Genomic DNA, 18,662 nt, shown 5'->3' with positions numbered 1-18,662 from the left:
CATTTACATTAGGTATTATGAATAATATAGAGATGATTTAAAGTATACAGGAGGGTGTATATTACATGCAAATACCACGGATTTTTATCAGGGACTTGAGGATTCATGAACATTGGCACCTGCAGGACGTCCTGGAACCACTCCTCCATGGAAATTGAGAGTAGACTGAAGTTAAAAAAAGGACACTTAACAAACCTCAAATGAATCCAGCAGGTGTAAATTGGGAAACAGCAGTAAAACATGGGGTCTTACATGGGAATCTAGCTTTTGGGTCAAGAGCCCTTAAGTTGCTTTTGCTTAGGGAAGGAGGGAGTGTGGCCAAAGTAGCAGGGAAATGAAACTTGAGTGATCTGAAATGTGAAAGATGAAGGACATCTCCTGGAAGAGGTTTATTTGTAATGAAACAAAACCCAAAGGCTTGTGAAACATCAGGAATGTCTGTGAGGTTCAATTGTGTGAGGGGGATTGGTTTAGGGGCTCTTCTGATACAACTATGGACCCCTCAGATAAGACTGTAGTCCAAAGAAGGCTGCTGTATGTTCTCTGCAGGCTAAAATCAGTCGGCGTAAATAAACGCAGTTTTAAGCTTTCAATACTCAATTGCACAGTTCCATATAAACATGAACGTAAGGAAGAATGCTTTTACACACAATCCTAAATTCACAGGTGTTATTTAGCAAAACATCCAATGCATTAACATATAGAGAAAACACAATGACCCAATAGTTAAGACTGGTAAATACCCAGCTTCACACGGGAAGGTAACCCAAATTCATCACTTATGCTAATTTAGGTAAGTCACCATTTCCTAATTCTAGGGAATTAGGTGTGACTAGTTAAGGTAGCATAACTAGTGATAAAGTTCATCACGATGAGCTTTATCATCATGTTCTTCAAGAAACACTTTTAGAAAATCTAGAGAATCATTAACAGGCAAATAGCAGAAGAGGAAAGGGGATGAGCTGGGCAACTATGGGGTCAGACTGCTGGAGACTGACCTGGCTCTACTACTTGCTGGAGGTGAGATGCTGGCAAATTATTAGCACTCACCTATAAGATGTGAGCAGCAAGAAGTGTATCTGCCTCACTGGGTTGAGAACAGAGACAATCCAGGTGTTCTCAGAAGTCCTGGCCCATCACTATTAGCGAATACTACTTTAGCAAGTAGAATCAATTTCACTCTACCTGAACATGGTAGCTGCAGGATTTCTCCCCTATTTCCTGTAATTTACTTTCACCTCCACTTACTGTAAACATCTGGTAAGAAAACAAGCAGGTTCTGAACTGCCCTTCTATGCCTGTGCTGGTGGCTGACTGCAACATGCTGGCTCTGATTCTGCATGAGTTGTGTGCAGGGTGGGGCCAGAGGAAAGCAAAGGCTCACACGGGTCTCTATCAGCTCTGAACATCATCCTAGGTTAGGCTGTGAGCAACCTACTAATAGCACTTAAGACATCCTGTAATTCTGCGGTGGAAATACTCACCTATGATGAGTCTCTACAATCAAAGAGCCTATCCATTTATATAGGAAGATGATCAAGCCCATATTCCTTTCAATACTAAAGTGCATCTTGAGAACTCATGTTTAAACTGTTAAAAGTCCCTACAGACTATTTTGGGGGAAAAAAAAAATCCACCCAAACCCCTTCAATTAGGGTGGCATTTAATCACTGTTACAATAAATGTTTCTTAAACCTGAAGACAGGTTGTTTAAAGAGATTCCTTTAATACAATGAATACAAAAACATGTTGAGATAGTACCTCCACAATTACACGTTTTTGAACAAGTGAAACTATGGTTACCAAACAGCTTTTTATTATAGCATCTATAGTGTCTGAAAAAGGATGTAATAATAAATAACTGTAGACACATCACAAGACATCCATTTATTTAATCACAGTAGATCTTACTACATAGTATCTCCGTGTCTTCATTCTTCAGATTCTCCAGGCTTACGAATGTCATCAATCTTCAAAATCATTCTAACCATTTGTGTTGCAAGAGATATTTGTTGCTTTTTGCCAATCAAGGTTTCTATGACATGCTGTTGCTTCATATCTGAAAAATACAAGGAAATTGATTATCCTAAAATAGCATACATATTTATGATCAAGAACCAGCTCTGATTTTCTGATTTATGGAATCACAGCAAAATTTAAGAAATACAAACTCCTAGAAGCCAAGGAGGAGGCCACTCATTTCAGTTAATTTCATTTTCAGATGAATATAACTTCTTTACTTCAAGGACACTCTGGAATTTGAATCTGGTAAACAGCTATTGCGAGAGGGCTGTCTTCAATAAGAAGCTACAGGGTGAAATTTCTCAGTAACAGCTCACAAAGTATCCATACCCTAACTTAGGAAATCTAAAGTAAGTGAAATCTGACCATAGCTGAAATATAAGGTATTTCTAAGAAAGATCTAGAAATGCTAATTTTAATTATTTTTGGAGACAGGGTCTCGCTCTGTTGCCCAAGCTGGAGTGCAATGGTGCAATCTCAGCTCACTGAAACCTTGGCTTCCCCGGTTCAAGCGATTCTCTGCCTCAGCCTCCTGAGTAGCTGGGATTACAGGTGCCTGCCACCACGCCTAGCTGATTTTTGTATTTTTAGTAGAGATGGGGTTTCACCATATTGGTCAGGCTGGTCTCAAACTCTTGACCTCAGGTGATCTACTTGCCTAGGCCTCCTGAAGTACTGGAATTACAGGCATGAGTCACCGTGCCTGGCCCTGAAATGCTAAATTTTAGCACAACCAGGCATTCAAATTAGAAACAGTAAATATTTTCCTGACAAAGAATTGCTATTATTAAAACCCTTGGGGTATGAGCATGGAAAGCAGACTGTACCTATACTTCTAGGCAAAAACAGTCAGGTTCTGTGGACTGATTACAGCCATGGCCCGATTTAGTACAGAAATGCCTGGGACCACTGTTTCAACAAGCCACAGTCACCACTTTTTGGGAACTGAGCTACACAAGTGGCTACAGAGATTACAGTATTACATTACATTTATAAAACACTCCACAATGTGCACTGAAGCCCACTTCAGAGCTGTTTATATGTTGTCCATGGACAGACATTGTGTAAAAGCAATATGGCATTACTTTCCAAAACTAGAGATTAAAACGTAAGTCTTCTTTGGTGGTAACACCATACTGTAGTTTACTGTTATTAAAATGAGTCTTATGTTGCTAGGTCTAGTATCTAACCAATTCCTATGACGATCAACTCAAACATTCTAAAATTCAGGACTTGAACACCTACAGTGGGTTTATGTATTTAAAAAGCCATAATCGTGTCACAGCACACACAGCGGATTATCATTGTTAAAATCTGACACCCCATGCACACGTGTGGCAGCTCCTCACCATTTGTCCCTTTGTGCAAACAGTCGATGCCAAGAGCAGGGTTCATCTCCTTCACTTGTCTGGCTCGGACTTCGGTCATAGTCTGGATGGGATTCATGCCACTGTTTTCAGAAAGGGCCATGGGGATGACCTCCAGTGCATCGGCAAACGCTCTCATGGCGTACTGTTCTAAGGTGGGGCACTGGAAGGGTACAGGGATATGGTAAGTGCACTTGGCAAAACAAAACCCAGCAGCACCTTGAAAACACAGCTATATTGCATACTTTGCAGTCAGCTCACAAAGCCTTTTAGGAATAGGCTGTTTTTATTTTTGTATCTATCAGAATATTACAATGTCACTGCAGAACGCAGGCACAGGGTATGCATACATGAGAGATGTGTCAAAATACAGTAGCTCTTACTGCTTTAAGTTATATTTTGAATTTCAAACAACATTAAAAGACTAGAGACTTATTATTTCAAGCTGAGAAATGCTAGTTATCGGTAATCAGAATCTGAATACAGGAACATAGGAATTAACTTAGATTAAAATACCTGTCACCTACAGTTCACGATGCTTTTGTGTGTTTCACACCCAGCACAGCACCTCGCTCTGTTCCGCTGCCTCACACCCGCCACCGCTGGCGAGGCCCGAGTCTTTCTAAGTCTGCACATACCCCTTACCTTATCTGCCTCTTGGCTAACTGCCAGGGCACAGGATATCTCGGCAGCCCCTCCTCCGTACACCACACGATTATCACGGATGAGGTTCCGGATGACACACAGAGCATCGTGAAGGGATCGTTTCGCCTCCTCAATGATCTAAGGAAAACAGCTTTGCCTAAATCAGTGTGATCAAGATCTATTCAATTTAGAGCCAAGTATCTGGCACCTCTTTAAAAACAGAGAGGCTCTGCTCTAATACCTAGATGGCCTCCATTATCGGATGACCTGTATCTTTCTTTCCTTCCTGTAATGTAGTCAACAAAATTCAAGAGGCAGAGGCGGCCAGTGACTCATTCTAGGATACATGGTCAAGCAAGAGAGTCAAAAACTGACAAAAACAAAAACAAACAAACAAAAACACCTCGAAAAGACTTATCACAATGTGCTAAAAAGTCAGTCTCAAAGAACAGAGGTCGTCAATGGTTATTCACTTAGGTTCCCTTTTTCTACGTAAGGGACAGATGTAAGTCATCTTTGGTAATGACACCATATTGCTAATACTAGCAGTTTAACCAACCACTAAGGTAATCGTACCAAACATTCTAAAATCCAGGACTTGAACATTTAAACTGTGCTTAAATCTCATAGCATGTATTATATACTATAAGGGACAGCAGAAAGGCAAATGTGCCTTGTGAAATTAACAATTTAACACAGTCTTCTGTAATTTCACACCATGAAACATCATTGTTTGAGAAAAATGATGTTTTTCTTATGGTAACTTTGTTTCTATTAAATATATTACAGGCAGAAAAGCCAGAGCATGAGCCAAAATAAGAAACAGTGTAAGACAAACAGTTGAATTCTCACCATCTTATTTCCTCCTCTAATAAAAATGGTTACGGCTCTGGAGTTCTTACACTGCTCGATGACCAGCATTTTATCCTTAGTCGTTCCAAATGAGATCTCCTGTACAAGACCAGCAAAGCCCAGCTTCTCGGCCGTGAGCTCTGAGAACCTGGGGACAATCCGCCCTCCTGTTGCGATGGCAATCAGCTAATTGGGGTGGTCAGGGAGAAGGGAGAAGACAGTACCGGTGAAGTTAACTTTCAAAAGTGGGCCACAAATGAGCAAACTTGATCTAGAACCACCTTGTTGACTAGACTTGCTGCCCCATTTTGACTAAAACATTTCCAGTTCAACCCAAAGCACCTTGTTAAGTAACAAGGCTCTGGGGAGCTGGGCGTCTTGATCTGGGGCTTTGGTGCTGGCTGGATCTATCACCCCGCGTCCATCCCCTAAACTCATGCCCTCATCTCCCTTCTGCGCAGCCGTCCCTCCCTCAGGGAACCCAGCTTGCGTGTTCTTTGCACTGCACTGCAGTGAGAACGACTGAGGCAGCGTTGCCTGGGGCTGCCGTTAGTATTCGGATGAGACCAGGTCTTCCTGCCTTAGTTAATGATAGGGCCAAGTGAGACAACACAGGAAGAGAATTGCAAAATGCCAGGAAACACCAGGAACACACAGCACTGAATCCAAATGGTAACAAAGATCCCAGCACGTTCCCTCTCTCCCAGCTCACGCTCCCCTCATCTCCCAGCCTTGGTATGATGTGGCTGTTTAAGGGAGGACTATCAAAACACCCCTCAACACATAAGCTGAACCCCTACATCTCAAAGCCCCTTCATATGGAGTCTCCTACCTCGATTTCAGGTCCTCCTACCCAGCGCACTGCAGGCAAGTTGTTCTGAAGAAGTAAGTGATTTGCTTCATCATCAAAGCCCCACTGACAAATTGCTAGGTTAGCACCAGTCTCCTTAATCTGGGAAAAGAAATACCACAATCATGTTAAGAGAAAGTGGGTATTTATTCTTCGTTATAATGTTTGAAAAAAGGAGAGGCACAGCTGGGTGTAAGGTGGGTGCACTCAAACACAAAAACAAAGCAAAGAAGGAAGAAAACAGACAAGTGTCCACTTTCTGTCAGTTCCAAATTCCAAATGTATTTTATCAATGGCAATCACCTCATTTTTAAAACTATGCTTTAAAAACCACGAGCAGTAATTCATGCTGAACCCTATTGTTAGAGTGACGCAAAACCAACAGACATGTCAACGAACAAAGGTAACACCCTCTCCCAGCCATGGGGAAAAGGCTATGGCTCCGTCCTGTCACAAACACCTGTGGAGAACTTTTATCTGAGTATGTTTTAAACAATGTTATGAACCACTTGCAACCTGTCTGAGTGGACAATCTTCAGTTGGATTCATAGATATCAACTAATTCAGGGGCCCACAGAGGCAACTCTGCTTCCAGTAAGAAGCACCGTCACCCCAACCTGCAAATAGCAAAGTGACTTTTCCCAATCAGGAAGGCAACGATCAGGTTGCCCACCCCACCGCTGGTGCTTACCCAAGACTCCGCGCCGTGCCCCACAATTCCCACTTACCTGTCTCCATAAGGCCTCCCAGACCATCCGCTACGGCCTAGCTCTCCCTCTCCTCCTTCCCTGACCCTCTGGAGCTCAGTCCAGAAGAGCAGCCTCCTTACACAATGCTTCCGTCATAACCCCTGAAAGCCAACCTGCCCTGCAACCCTCCTCAGATGGCAGCTGCTTTCCCTCTCACGTGCTCAAAACAGGAGAGGGTTCCTTCTTGCCCCTCAGGCACCTTCAATGTTCCTGAGTCCCTGCCTCTCATTAACGTTTTAGCATCTGGCCCCAACACCATTCCTTTCTCATTCTCAGCAACCTGCGCCTCACCAGTGTGATCCAGTAACATTCCTGGCCTCCCAGTGTATCTCTGACCCCCCAGTGCAGATGAGCCACAATTTTCATGCCCACGGGCCCACCTGCCCAGATGATGGACTTGTACGTACAAGCCCCTGCCAGCATGCTCTACTCCCTGAGGCTGGCTGTTCCTTATACCAGCCAACCACGTTCCTGCCTCAAGAGCATCCCCATCTGTGCTTAGCCTGAAATGTTCTCCCCGGGGGGTGCTGATTCGCTCAATGTCAGCTTCTCCTTACAGGTTATGTCTCTGAGCAGTGTCTGTAACAGAGCTGGACCCACCTTTCCCTTATCTGTGCCTCAAGAGCACAAGCTTGGCTTCATTCACTGCTGAACCTTTAGTGCCTACAACAGAGCCTGATACGCTGTAGGCACAAAGAACCACATCATGAATGAGCAGATAAATACAATGACTCTCCCAAGAACAGACATGAAAATAGCCTCTAGTTGGTTTGCTATGGTAAATAATGCTCTAACCAACCCACGCTCCTGTATTCTTGAGTACCCGTGTTTTCAACTCCCAACGATAGAGTCCCCAAAGAAGAGCTGCTACATCAGAGAACAAGCACACCTATGCTGAGGTATTCATGAACCCAAACTAGATTGATCTGAGTGAAGAATTGGGATTCCTGTAAATGCATTCTGGTTTAATTCCAGTTACTCATTAACTCTTGCCTAAAAGGTATAGTCAGAAATCTTAAAGGTAAGGTAAGCTACGTTAAACTTGTCCAGGAGAGCAAGTGTAATACATACAATTGAAAGCATGGCTTTAGGTTACAGGATCACTTCTTTCAGGACCCCGAACACGCTGCCATTTTAAGGCAAAATTAGAATTCTTCCCTGTTTGTACCTTTCTATGCCATCTGGTTTTTTCCTGTGTATGATTTAGGCCTGAAGACTGCATGTATTTACTAACCAAACCTAACTATCCTTTGGGAGTTTAAATTCCACTGAGGACTAAGGTAAGACTTACCTGTTGAATCATCTCTTCAAATTTCTCCTTTTCATATTTCTGAAGGGCTTTATAATCTTCTACAGACGTCACATCCAGCTTATGCTTCGTTTTTGGTTTGGGTGGTTCAAATGGACATGTGAGAATTGCAATCTTAGCATCTTCCACTTTCTATGGGGAAACATAGACATTTTAATTGGTGAAATTAAGAGTTAACCAATAGTGTGAAACTCTGAAATGCAATGGCTTACTTTTGGCATCTGTGGGTGACTAAAATCCTTGTCCACAATCACACCCTTAATCAGTTTAGTGTCCTCCAGCCTGCCACCCACTTTGCCTTCTACTTTGATAAGCTCAAAGTCGACATCTCTCCGCTCCATATCTGCTACAGTGAGGACGGCATTCACAGCAATCTCGGCCATTTGTCGGTGACAACTGTTGACCCTGATGAAAACACCACAGAACAAATTTCACTGGTTTCACAATTACTGCAAGCAAAGCAGGCCACATGATCCAATGTTACTCAAGGATATAAATCAAATGATGTTCTGAATCTTTTAGACAGGAATGTCACCTCCACCTGCATTTTCAACAGGCTGGGGCAGAGATTCTTAACGTGTGACTGACCCACGGACCTCAAAGGGGACAGTACAATTAGATGGGAAAATAATTACATCCTTTATTTTTGCTAACTCTGGAATTTACTATTTCCTTCCATTATAAATGTACTCAAGAAACCACTGTAGTCTGGCATGAACTAAGGTCTTCTTAGAATGCACCACTTTTACAGAATACGCTACAATTTTACAAGTTCAGAACAGAATGGGAAAGATAAGTAATCACTCAGGAAAAGTCAGTCTTATCTAAATGAAGTGCAGCCCCTAACGGGAAGTGAAAGGACTGGAGAGGCATGCTGCCTTTCCCACCACAACATCAGTTACCTCCAGGATGCTGCCTTTTTGAAAGCTTTGAAACATCTGAATAGACGGCTCCGTAAATTCATTTTTGAGCCAAGAAAAACAACTAGGGAAACCTAGCACTTGAAATAATGTCTGAAATCTTAGATTATCTATAAAAGAGAACCATGCAATAAAAATGTTATATCTTAAGTAGATTGAGTTAATACTTGCAAACAGAACAGGGCCAACTTATAAAGCAACAATAAAACAGAGATGTACATGTCAAGTGATGATGTTGTCCTTCTCTCATGAGAAAATAGTTATACTTGTGACAGAGGCTACCCCTAGGGTAGTTACTCTTGCCTAGGGAGCCAGTCTCCGCTAAGACCTGTGGTTAGAGCACAGTAGGCACCGCTGAAGGCTTCTGCCCTAACACAGGCTTTCCTCAGGGGAAAAGGCAACGGAGGCTGACACTTTTCCTGCGTTTTCCCTGACTACTGAGTTGAGAAGACCCCTCCTTCCTTTTTGCTAAAATCACCATAAGCACACATTTGAAAACATCTCTCACTGATGTAAAGTAATGTGATTAAGTACCTTACACTGGATTTTTATGTTACATTATGGCAATAGACCATAAGTCTTTATAATTGTTCATAATCAGTGCACCCCTTGGCTGAGGTTGCTTAGAGTTTCCTGAGGGAAAGAGCTGTGTCTTTATGCCCGTAAGACCTGGCAGCAAGCCTGGCGAACAGGTATTATGCAAATGTTGAAAACACCAAAGACAAGTCTGTTTCAAGACAGTCCCTCCTTACTAAGTTATAATTTTGGATCAGCAACTTGCTGAATAAAAAGTGGAACCCACCCCCAGTAACTCCCTAAGAAAGAAATTATAGAAAGAAGTGTTAAGAAGATTCACATATGCTCCAAGTAGGACCCTTTCTAGTTGATTTTTTCTTTTTTTTTTTTTTTGAGACAGGGCTCTGTTGCTCAAGCTGGAATGCAGTGGCACGATCATGGCTTGTAGCCTCTACCTCTCACCTCAGCCTCTGGAGTTGCTGGGGCATGTGCTTCCACGCCTGGCTAACTTATTTTTTGTAGCGAGGGGGTTCCATTATGTTGCCCTGGCTGGTCTTGAACTCCTGGGCTCAGGCGACTCTACTGCTTTGGCTTCCTAAACTGCTGAGATTACAAGTATGAGCCACTGTACCCTAGCTGATTTTAAACACAACCTATTCTACTAAATTAAAATAACTGTATTTTGCAAATATTGTCAAGGGCACTTATACCTGAACTTGGAAATTCAGTTCTCAACTAAAATACAAAATGCATGTGTCTACATCTACATTAAAAACAAAGCAAAACCAAGTGATCGAAAGAAACTCAATCCAATCAATACGAATCCACCAGCAGTCATTTTGTGTCGCCTTTAAGAAATGGCAAACAAACTGTCTCCTCCACAAACGTATAATCGCATCTTCTACTGAAACATACACTTTGGAGCCCAGCGTGGTTTTTGCAGTCTGAATCAGGGGTTCGGTGTCCTTTATGTCAACAAGGACGCTATCGCTGATCTTGTCCAGGTGTTCAATAGCAACGCGGGCAGCCTGCTCATAGCCATCAGCTATTCTGATTGGGTGAATGCCTCGGTCTAGCAACTGCTCGGCTTCTTCTAACAAGGCACCAGCCAGGACTGCAAACAAGCCAGCAGACAATCAGTTTAGGAAAACAACAAAACTTCACTTTAAGTGTAATCAGCACAAGTTAGATGCTATCATGGAAATAAGAAGGTTCCAGAATTAAGCTGGAAGTAATCTTAGAGGCAGAAACCATCTATTTTTAAAAGAAAGCCTTTCGTTTTGACTCTAGCAAAGGTCTAATAGGTCTCCCCTTACAGATGAACATTCAACTCTCAGTGATGTAAAGAATTTAACGGTACAAGAACATTTTTCTAAGAGGTAAAAACTATTATGTTTCCTGGGCCAGTGTCTATTCAGTGAAATCCATCCTGGTAATAAGACTATTTACCACCCCCACCCCACCTTTCTTTCTCCTCATTTTAGGGTCACAAAGATGAATTCTGTTTTAAATCTGTAGCTCTCCAAATGCACTGAGAACAGTGCTTGGCATACAATAGTATCCAATAAACATTTGTTGAATAAATGAATTCAAATTTTATCTGCAGAAAAGGTAACCTTAGTGATATTTTGTCTTCAGCCTCAACTTTTTAAAGATTTCAAATCTTCAGAAAAAAAGGTACAATAGAAAAATGAATATCGGTTTACTTAACATTTTGCCACATTTTCTCTACACGTACATACAATTTCTGTTCAACTATTCGAGAATTAGTTGCAGAAACCATGACATGTCACTCCTAAAAATGTTTAGGCATACAGCTGAGAACAAGGGCATTCTCATACATAACTGTCACACTCAGGAAACTCAGCATTGACACAATACTATCACGCAGTACATGACCCATAATCAAATTCCTCCACTTTTCCCAAATATCCTTTACAGCTTAAAAGACAAGCAAAATCAGCATCCAATCAATTATTACACATTTCTTCTTGCCTAACTATTCCAGCCCTCTTTCTGCTCTTTGTAACACTGTTAGTTTTGAATGTCCGGGCCACTTGTTTTGTACAATGTTCTCCAACTTGGATTTGTCTGTCTCCTCATGCCCTGATTCAGAGACGACAATCTTGGCAGCTGTGTTAGCCCTGTGGTCTTAAATGAGAAAGGAAAAGATGTTTGTCTTTTCTTACCAACCACTCCTGTGGTTCCATCTCCAATTTCATCATCCTGAGACTTGGATAGTTCCACCATCAGCTTGGCAATCTGATGATCAACATCCATCATGCTTAAGATGGTGGCGCCATCATTAGTTACAGTCACATCACCATCCTTATCCACCATCATCTTATCAAGCCCTAAAAAGATAATGCGTAGTAGGTTTTGGGCAAAAAACTGGCAACCAATATCACAAAGTATAAAAAAAGACCTCTTGACCCAGCTCTTACCTATGCAATTTATTATAAACAAATAATTCAACATAAATAAAAAAACAGCAGCATAAAGGCATTTTTAGATTGGGTAACATAAACAACAAAAAATTACGGAACATCATTAAGTATAGTATAGATCTCAGAGACAATTATGATTTGGAAAATGCTAATGAAATGTTGTTATGTGTTAAAAAAAAAAAAAAAAAGGTCTGACCTAAAATTACACACAACTCTAACCATGTTTAAGAAACCTGAAATACGCTAAAAAATTTTGCCTGTGTTAAGGAAGTAAGATGCCTCCCCCCAATATCCCACCTTTCTGTACAGAGGTTTGTATTGACAGTTTTATGGTTTAAATCTTTTGCTAAAAAACACGAAATAGTGGACTCTTACCATTTGGTCCAAGTGATGTTCTCATTGTATTTGCTACAGCCTTTGCCGCCATGATATGAGACTAATGAAACAGAAAAATCGAAGATTGTTACATATAATTTCAATAGTTAAAAGCACATATCTGATGATTACAAAAATCACTTATGACTTAGTTTCTATTTTCTAGAAGCTTCTACATTTGAGAGGCAACAGACTGTTCTAACATTTACAACTCCAGTTTTAATAAGCCATTCTTATGTAAAATAAACAGAACCAAGTGCTTTGTGCTATTTCACTTAATTTTCAAGACATTAATGAGACATTCTTTTACCAGCCCATTTACAGCTGAGAACGGGAACAGTATGACCACGACCTTACAAGGCCATTTTCAACATAGTCCTCCCTGAGTCTCCATGGGGAATTGGTTGCAGGAGCCCCTGAGGATACCAAAATTCACAGATGCTCAGGTCCCTTGAATCTAGGCTTCCATATCTGTGGGTTCCACATCTGCAGATAAGGAGGGGACTGTACCCATGAAGAAGAGTCCAACTGTAAACACACAACATCTTACAGTCACACTATGATTTACTGCAGAATTATAATCTTTTAAGCTGGGTGCGGTGGATATAGCCTGTAATCCCACCTACTTGGGAGGCTGAGGCAGGAGGATCCCTTGAGGCCAGGAGTTTGAGATCAGCCTGGGCAACATGGCAAGACTCCGGTACAAAATAAAAAGAAAAAATGTCCTTGCTTTAAAAATCTTTCTCCACCCACCTGAAATTCCAATAATAATGTCTGTAGATCTGAGTTAGCAACTGGTCCTCTTAAGGAAGGTAAGTAACTGTCAAAGTGATAATTAAAAAAAAGTTACCTGTAACTTTTTTTCTTTTTTTAAACCACATTTAGCTACCAAATTGAGTGATATAATTATTATTATTTTTTTTTGAGACAGAGTCTCGCTCTGTCACCCAGGCTGGAGTGCAGTGGTGTGATCCTGGCTCACTGCAACCTCCAACTCCTGAGTAGCTAGGATTACAAGCAAGCGCCACCACGACCAGTTAATTTTTTATTAAAGCTGGTGTTTCGCCATGTTGGTCAGGTTGGTCTCGAACTCCCGACCTCATGATCTGTCTGCCTCAGCGTCCAAAGGTGCTGAGATTACTGCTGTGAGTCGCAGTGCCTGGCGAATTATCATTTTTTTTTTTAAGGAGAAAGCAAGAGGCAGAAAGAAAAGGATGGAAGGAATTCGGCAAATAGGAGAGATCCCAAAATCCCAACATATACTTTGCTCTAAAGCTCAGGAAAGTGAAAAAAACTTTTTTCTTCCTTCTGTTAGTTCTGGGTATTTCCAGAAGGAAGAGCCTAAACATCAAGGTATAATACATATTATGGACAAAATAGAATTATGCTGGCTGGCCTGGAAACTTAGCTTGCTTTGTTTAGTTTATACATATTTAGGATATGATTCCTTCCTAAGCCAACTAATGCCTGCATTTTTTTTTGAGATGGAATTTCGCTGTTGTCGCCCAGGCTCGACTCCCGGGTTCAACCATCTCCTGCCTCAGCCTCCTAAGTAGCTGGGATTACAGGTGCATGCCAACATGCCTGGCTAATTTTTGTATTTTTAGTAGAGACAGGGCTTCATCACCACGTTGGTCACGCTGGTCTTGAACTCCTGACCTCGTGATCCATCTGCCTTGGCCTCCCAAAGTGCTGAGATTACAGGTATGAGCCACTGCACCTGGCCAATGACTGCATTTTTAAGGTGAAATATTATATGTGAAGTGTTACACAACTGAAGAATCTCAACAAAATACATATTACTTTTAAGGCTCTAAATGACCAGAGAGAAAAAACTGTGACCATTACCTATCAAAACATTCAAGTCCTGGCCTGTACATTTCTTTTACTGTTGCCTTCAATTTCCATATATTTTGGTTCTTCAAGTTAGCTGGATGTTCTGTGAGCTCAGGGAGCAAGTGTATACCCCTCACCTACTGAGTGTCAACACTCAAGCCTACCCACAGCATCCAACTCTTAGATTTAAACACCCAGGTTACTGTCCAATATGAGCCCCCACAGCAAAGAATGATCTGACCCTGAATGTCAATAATGTCAAGCTCGAGAATGCTGCTCTAGACTGCTCACTTTGACTCTGACAGAGGTGGCCTTGAACCACGGCGCTGCTCTTTAACAGCAATTGCCCTTCAGAACAATTTCTCAACTGCTTTGTGCCCAAGTCTCCAATTTGGTAAAATAATACCTATCTCAGACAGTTCTGGGCACAAATGCATGCAATTAGAACAAAATGGCCGATGCAAAACGACCTATAGCTTTAGTTATGTTGTTATACTGGGTGTGTGTATTGGATGTTACTTTCTCTGCAGGTCCCTCTAAGTGATAAATAAAATGGAATATATAATACAAGTAGCTTTAACTTTTTTCTTTCTAGAAAGGAAACAAATATTGAGTACCTACCATGGATCAACCACTGTGCAGCCACTTAAGTCACTCCATTTAATACCAGTGTCAAGTCTTCAGCTTGACGGAGGCTACCACCTCCACTGGAAAACGAGGTTCCGAGAGGTTGTGTAACTTGCAGTAAATCAGTCCATGGAGAACTGTATTTCTAACTTTGTGTAAGTAAAACCCCAAGACACTAAGTGAACAGGGACACCCGAAAGCTGGTGGAATGGTCTCTTACGAATTCACTTTATATCAAACCCTAAAGGCCCTCTCGGACTGTCCCTTCCTCTCCATCTTTTGTTGACGTCTGGTGCTCAGATGACCCTTCCTTTCTTACCTGCACCCCCGGCTTCTTCAACACCTGTGACCTTCCTTATTCCCTTCGGTTCACCTCAAGCGTTGCTGCCTGAAGTGCAGCTCTACTTAAATTCTGCTCAAAACCCCCTCAACGGCTCCCCTTCTTCTCAACGGAAAACGTCGTATTTTCCATGCTGGGCATTCAATAGCTTTCACCTTTGGGAACTATTATAAGTTAAAGTATTCAATGCTCCGTTAAAACCGGATGGGTCTTCTACTCTACAACGTGCCACGAGCCTTCCTGCCCAAACCTTTACTTCTGCTGTTTCCTCTCTCTATAATGCTACTTCTGACCTTACCCCCTGATCTAACGCTGTCCTCCAGCAGCACGCTTATCTGCACCCTCTTTCTAGCTGTCCTCATCGTACACCGCCTTGTATTACGGTGATATGCGTCCATTTTTCACTCTTCGCTATTTTTCCTCAAGGGTGGGTAAAAAGCACTCAGAAATGAAATACCCTGTAAGTGATCACAGCTTTACGAGTGACAAAGCAAATGGAAGGGCTGTGGCGGGTGGACCAGCGGAAAGTTAAGCAGCAGCGCCTTAACCGACAGGCGACGGAGCACCTCCCCGGAGTCTTCTAATGGGAGTGTAGTGCCGTGCTGCCGCCAGGCTGGAGAGGGCGGGCAGGGAGGTGGTCCCGCATCGCTACCGTGGGCGATCGGATGAGCGGCCCCACCCAACTCCGAAGGGCGCCGGCGGCCCAGCATGGCCCCACATTCCGATCCCAGGCTTAGGCGTCAGCCTCCCCCGAGCACAGGGAGCAGGGGTGCTCGGCCGGAGACCACGGGGAGATGCAGGTTCTCGGCCTTCTCAGGGAGCACATGGCAGAGCCCCTCCTAAGCTCGCGCAGGCGCAGAGCCACGGCCTCGGCCGCCTCCCCTCAGCCCACCGCGAGCGGGTCCCTGTGCAGTTACCTTGAGGGCCTCAAGGCCCATAAGACGGGACTTGCGGTCTTGATCCTTGATGATAAGGAAAGGCCGCCCATATTCATCGAAGGCGAGGGTCCCCATGGACGCCATAGTGCAGCAGCAGGAGTTACTTTCCCCCAACCCGCGGAAACCGCTACAGAACCGAGATCTCACTTTTCTCTCGCGGGAGGGCTCGAAAGCTTGCGCACGCGCAGTACAAGACGCCCGGAACTTATGTTTCAACTAAGACTAATTTCACGCCAAACAGTATCTTCTGGAATCGGCGGCCTTCGGGAACTTCTATTAGCCAGGAAGCCGTGGGGGGAGGTTTGAAGACACTTCCTGGAAATCTTAGGACACACAAGTCAACAGCAGATTAAATTTGTCATTTCTTAAAACTTTACCAATGAGAGTTTCTCGATAGTGGGTTCCAACGAGGAATTCATTGACTTAAAGCATTATTTCCTCATTTCTTCCCACTCCGGCTGCGAGAAGATGGTAGGACCCACTTCCGTATTTTTTTTTTTTTTTTTTTTTTTTTTTTTTTTTTTTAAGCCTGTTGGAAATCTCGCGATGGAGGGAGGAGGAGGTGAGGCCTGAACGGCTTGGAGCTCCTGTGGCCGTGGGAAGGGTTGCGGGTGGGCTGCGGTTTGAGGTCTCTACAGTCGAGCCGGTGGCCAGGTGCGAGCAGCTGTCCTGGTCTCCAGCCTGGCGTTCGGTGCCCAGAGCTCCAGGCCGCCGCGCCGTGCCCGCGCCGGTTTCGGCTATCGTGGGCGGCGGGCGCGTTTCCCGGTGCTAGTTTCTCTCTGCCAGGGACTGTTGTGTGCTCCTTGGGGCAAGCGACGCAGCCGTTTGCACGATCTTAAGGAATAGGGATAGTGGAGGCACACTGATGCATTGGAATCACAGCTCTGCCGCTCTTCATAGCTGTGACTTTGGGGAATTAAGCTCTTTGTCCCTCGGGTTCCTTGTCTGCAAAGTGACGGTGGTAAAGGTAGTGCTTGCCTTCCAGGGCTCCTGTGAGTTTCAGGGAGAACGGTGTCTGGCCCTTAGGAAGCTGTGTTTAAGTGTTTATTAAATTCACATTTTGCACAAATGGTCCAGTAAGTTGCCACGGTTATACAGCTAGTAAGAGACAGAGTTTGCACAGCTTGATGCGGTGGGTCCCACACTTTTTTTTTTTGAGACAAGGCTGTAGTGCAGACTGGAGTGCAGGGGTGTGATTTCGGCTCACTGCAGCCTCTGCCTCCCGGGTTCAAGCGATTCTCGTACCTCAGTCTCCCAAGCAGCTGGGACTACAAGCACAGGCCACCACGCCCTCTAACTTTAGTATTTTCAATAGAAACAGGGTTTCACCATAGTGACTAGGATGGTCTCGAACTCCTGACCTCAAGTGATGTGCCCGTCTAGGTCTCCCAAAGTGCTGGGATTCAGGCGTGAGCCACTGCGGTGCCGGGCTGGTCCCACTTTTAAGCCCTATATTGTGCTGCTTCAGAAAGATCTTGGCAACCGCAAAGATGTCCTCTAAATCTCTTATGCTACCTCCCCTCCGCCCCCACCAAGATCATGACCTAGTATTTTATAGGTTTAGATTCATTTGTTGAGGGGTTCCAGCCTTGCTTCTCCCCTACTGCCGTAGGACAGGGACTTAACTAATAAAGTTATTTTTTTCCCAGACTTTATTAGGTACTCAATAAATGTTGAAATGGATACATACACTATATAACATTTGACCCTGGCCTGAAAGTCAAGATCTGACTTGGCGCCTGTGGTCCCACCGTCCCTGGGGACTGAGGCAGGAGGATCGCTGGAGGCCAGGAGTTCAGTTTACAGTGAACCATAAGCGCACCACTGCACTCCATGCTGGGTGGCAGGAGATTCTGTCTCTAAAACAAAACAGGAGGGACTGACTTTGTCATGGGATGGTTGGTGGTCAGTTAAGCTCTTAATGCTTGGCATAGTTGCACTCTGGACGCAGAGTAACACTTCAAGGCCATTTTAGATTTTGAAGCCAGGTCTTATTTCACTTTAGCTTTGCCAATTCAGTGTTTCCTCATTAAAAACGGTGACTTCTGCAACTCATTTGGCTCATTCAATTGTGAAAAATAGGAAGTGTCTCATGGCATCCTCTGTGGTTTATTTATGCTGTAGTTATTAAACTGGTATGCATACACAAGTGCACAATGAACAGTCCTTAAGAGTTGTGATATTCCAGCATAAGCCCCACTTTAAACATGTGGCTGGTTACTATTCCAGACAGGCTCCTTCCCTCTTCCTGGCCTTTTTCTTTTGGCTTGAATTTGGGTAAGAACCCTGGGTACCTTATTATACACCTGTCACTGCCTCTAGCTTCAGCTGATCCAAAACTGCTACTGAGAATTGAAGTTTTCAGCCACTAGTGGAAGTCAATAACCAAGCAGGGTCTGGATACCGTAGAAGTTCACCTCATCCTGTGTTTGACTTTCAAGGGTAGACTCCTCCTAAGTGCTCAATGAAAATAGCCAGTGGCCACTGCAGCTGTTCTTTAATAGAAAGACTCCTTGTTCCAAAGAACACCTGATGGAAAGTTCTTGCCATTTATTTATATTGAATAGTCTGGCAGTCTGAACATATTCTGTTAGAAAGATTTGTAGAAACACTGTTGATTTTAGTTGTGAATATTCAGGGCCTGATTTTCACTGATGAAAGTCAGTACAGGATCTGGCCTGGAGGCACTTTGGGAGCCTGAGGTGACAGGATTGCCTGAGCCCAGGTGTTTGAGACCAGCCTGGGCAGCACAGGAAGACCCTGTCTCTACAAAAAAAATTAGCTGGGCATGCTGGTGTGAGCCTGCAGCCCCAGCTATGTGGGAGGCTGAAGAGGGAAGGCTGCTTGAGCCTGGAAGGTGGAGACTGCA

General features: G+C 43.5%; 2 protein-coding genes across 3 annotated transcripts in view; one reads left to right on the top strand and one right to left on the bottom strand.

The window, feature by feature from the left end:
- Positions 1-1,646: 1,646 nt before the first annotated feature.
- On the bottom strand, positions 1,647-16,295 carry CCT5 (chaperonin containing TCP1 subunit 5). Its single transcript, XM_017496938.1, has 11 exons — positions 15,773-16,295; positions 12,053-12,113; positions 11,420-11,584; positions 10,146-10,344; positions 8,007-8,199; positions 7,777-7,926; positions 5,719-5,838; positions 4,887-5,072; positions 4,035-4,172; positions 3,372-3,552; positions 1,647-2,059 (listed from the first exon to the last, which is right to left on the bottom strand). The coding sequence occupies exons 1-11, from the start codon at positions 15,875-15,877 to the stop codon at positions 1,932-1,934; spliced, it is 1,626 nt and encodes a 541-aa protein (XP_017352427.1). The 5' UTR covers positions 15,878-16,295; the 3' UTR covers positions 1,647-1,931.
- Positions 16,296-16,316: 21 nt separating this feature from the next.
- The window catches only part of ATPSCKMT (ATP synthase c subunit lysine N-methyltransferase), a 23,054-nt gene continuing 20,708 nt past the window's right edge, over positions 16,317-18,662 (top strand). For both annotated transcript variants that reach the window (XM_017496933.2, XM_017496936.2), the window contains exon 1: positions 16,317-16,355. In XM_017496933.2, the coding sequence (XP_017352422.1) occupies positions 16,340-16,355 (16 nt within the window). In that variant the 5' untranslated portion in view covers positions 16,317-16,339. The remainder of the gene's footprint in view (positions 16,356-18,662) is intronic.

The sequence above is a fragment of the Cebus imitator genome, unplaced genomic scaffold (genome assembly GCF_001604975.1).
Source record: "Cebus imitator isolate Cc_AM_T3 unplaced genomic scaffold, Cebus_imitator-1.0 Scaffold226, whole genome shotgun sequence".
Taxonomy (NCBI): domain Eukaryota; kingdom Metazoa; phylum Chordata; class Mammalia; order Primates; family Cebidae; genus Cebus; species Cebus imitator.
Note: the sequence above shows the minus strand (reverse complement) of the source record. Positions and strands in the feature narration are given on the sequence as shown.

What these genes read in the sequence shown, in the direction of transcription:
- CCT5 (XM_017496938.1), bottom strand. Translation starts at nt 15,877, where the DNA reads ATGGCGTCCATGGGGACCCTCGCCTTCGATGAATATGGGCGGCCTTTC. An exon ending in TGGGCCTTGAGGCCCTCAAG is followed by an intron (nt 12,114 to 15,772) that starts GTAACTGCACAG and finishes CTGTTTCATTAG; the next exon opens with TCTCATATCATGGCGGCAAA. An exon ending in TTAGAGGAGGAAATAAGATG is followed by an intron (nt 4,173 to 4,886) that starts GTGAGAATTCAA and finishes TGTTTTCCTTAG; the next exon opens with ATCATTGAGGAGGCGAAACG.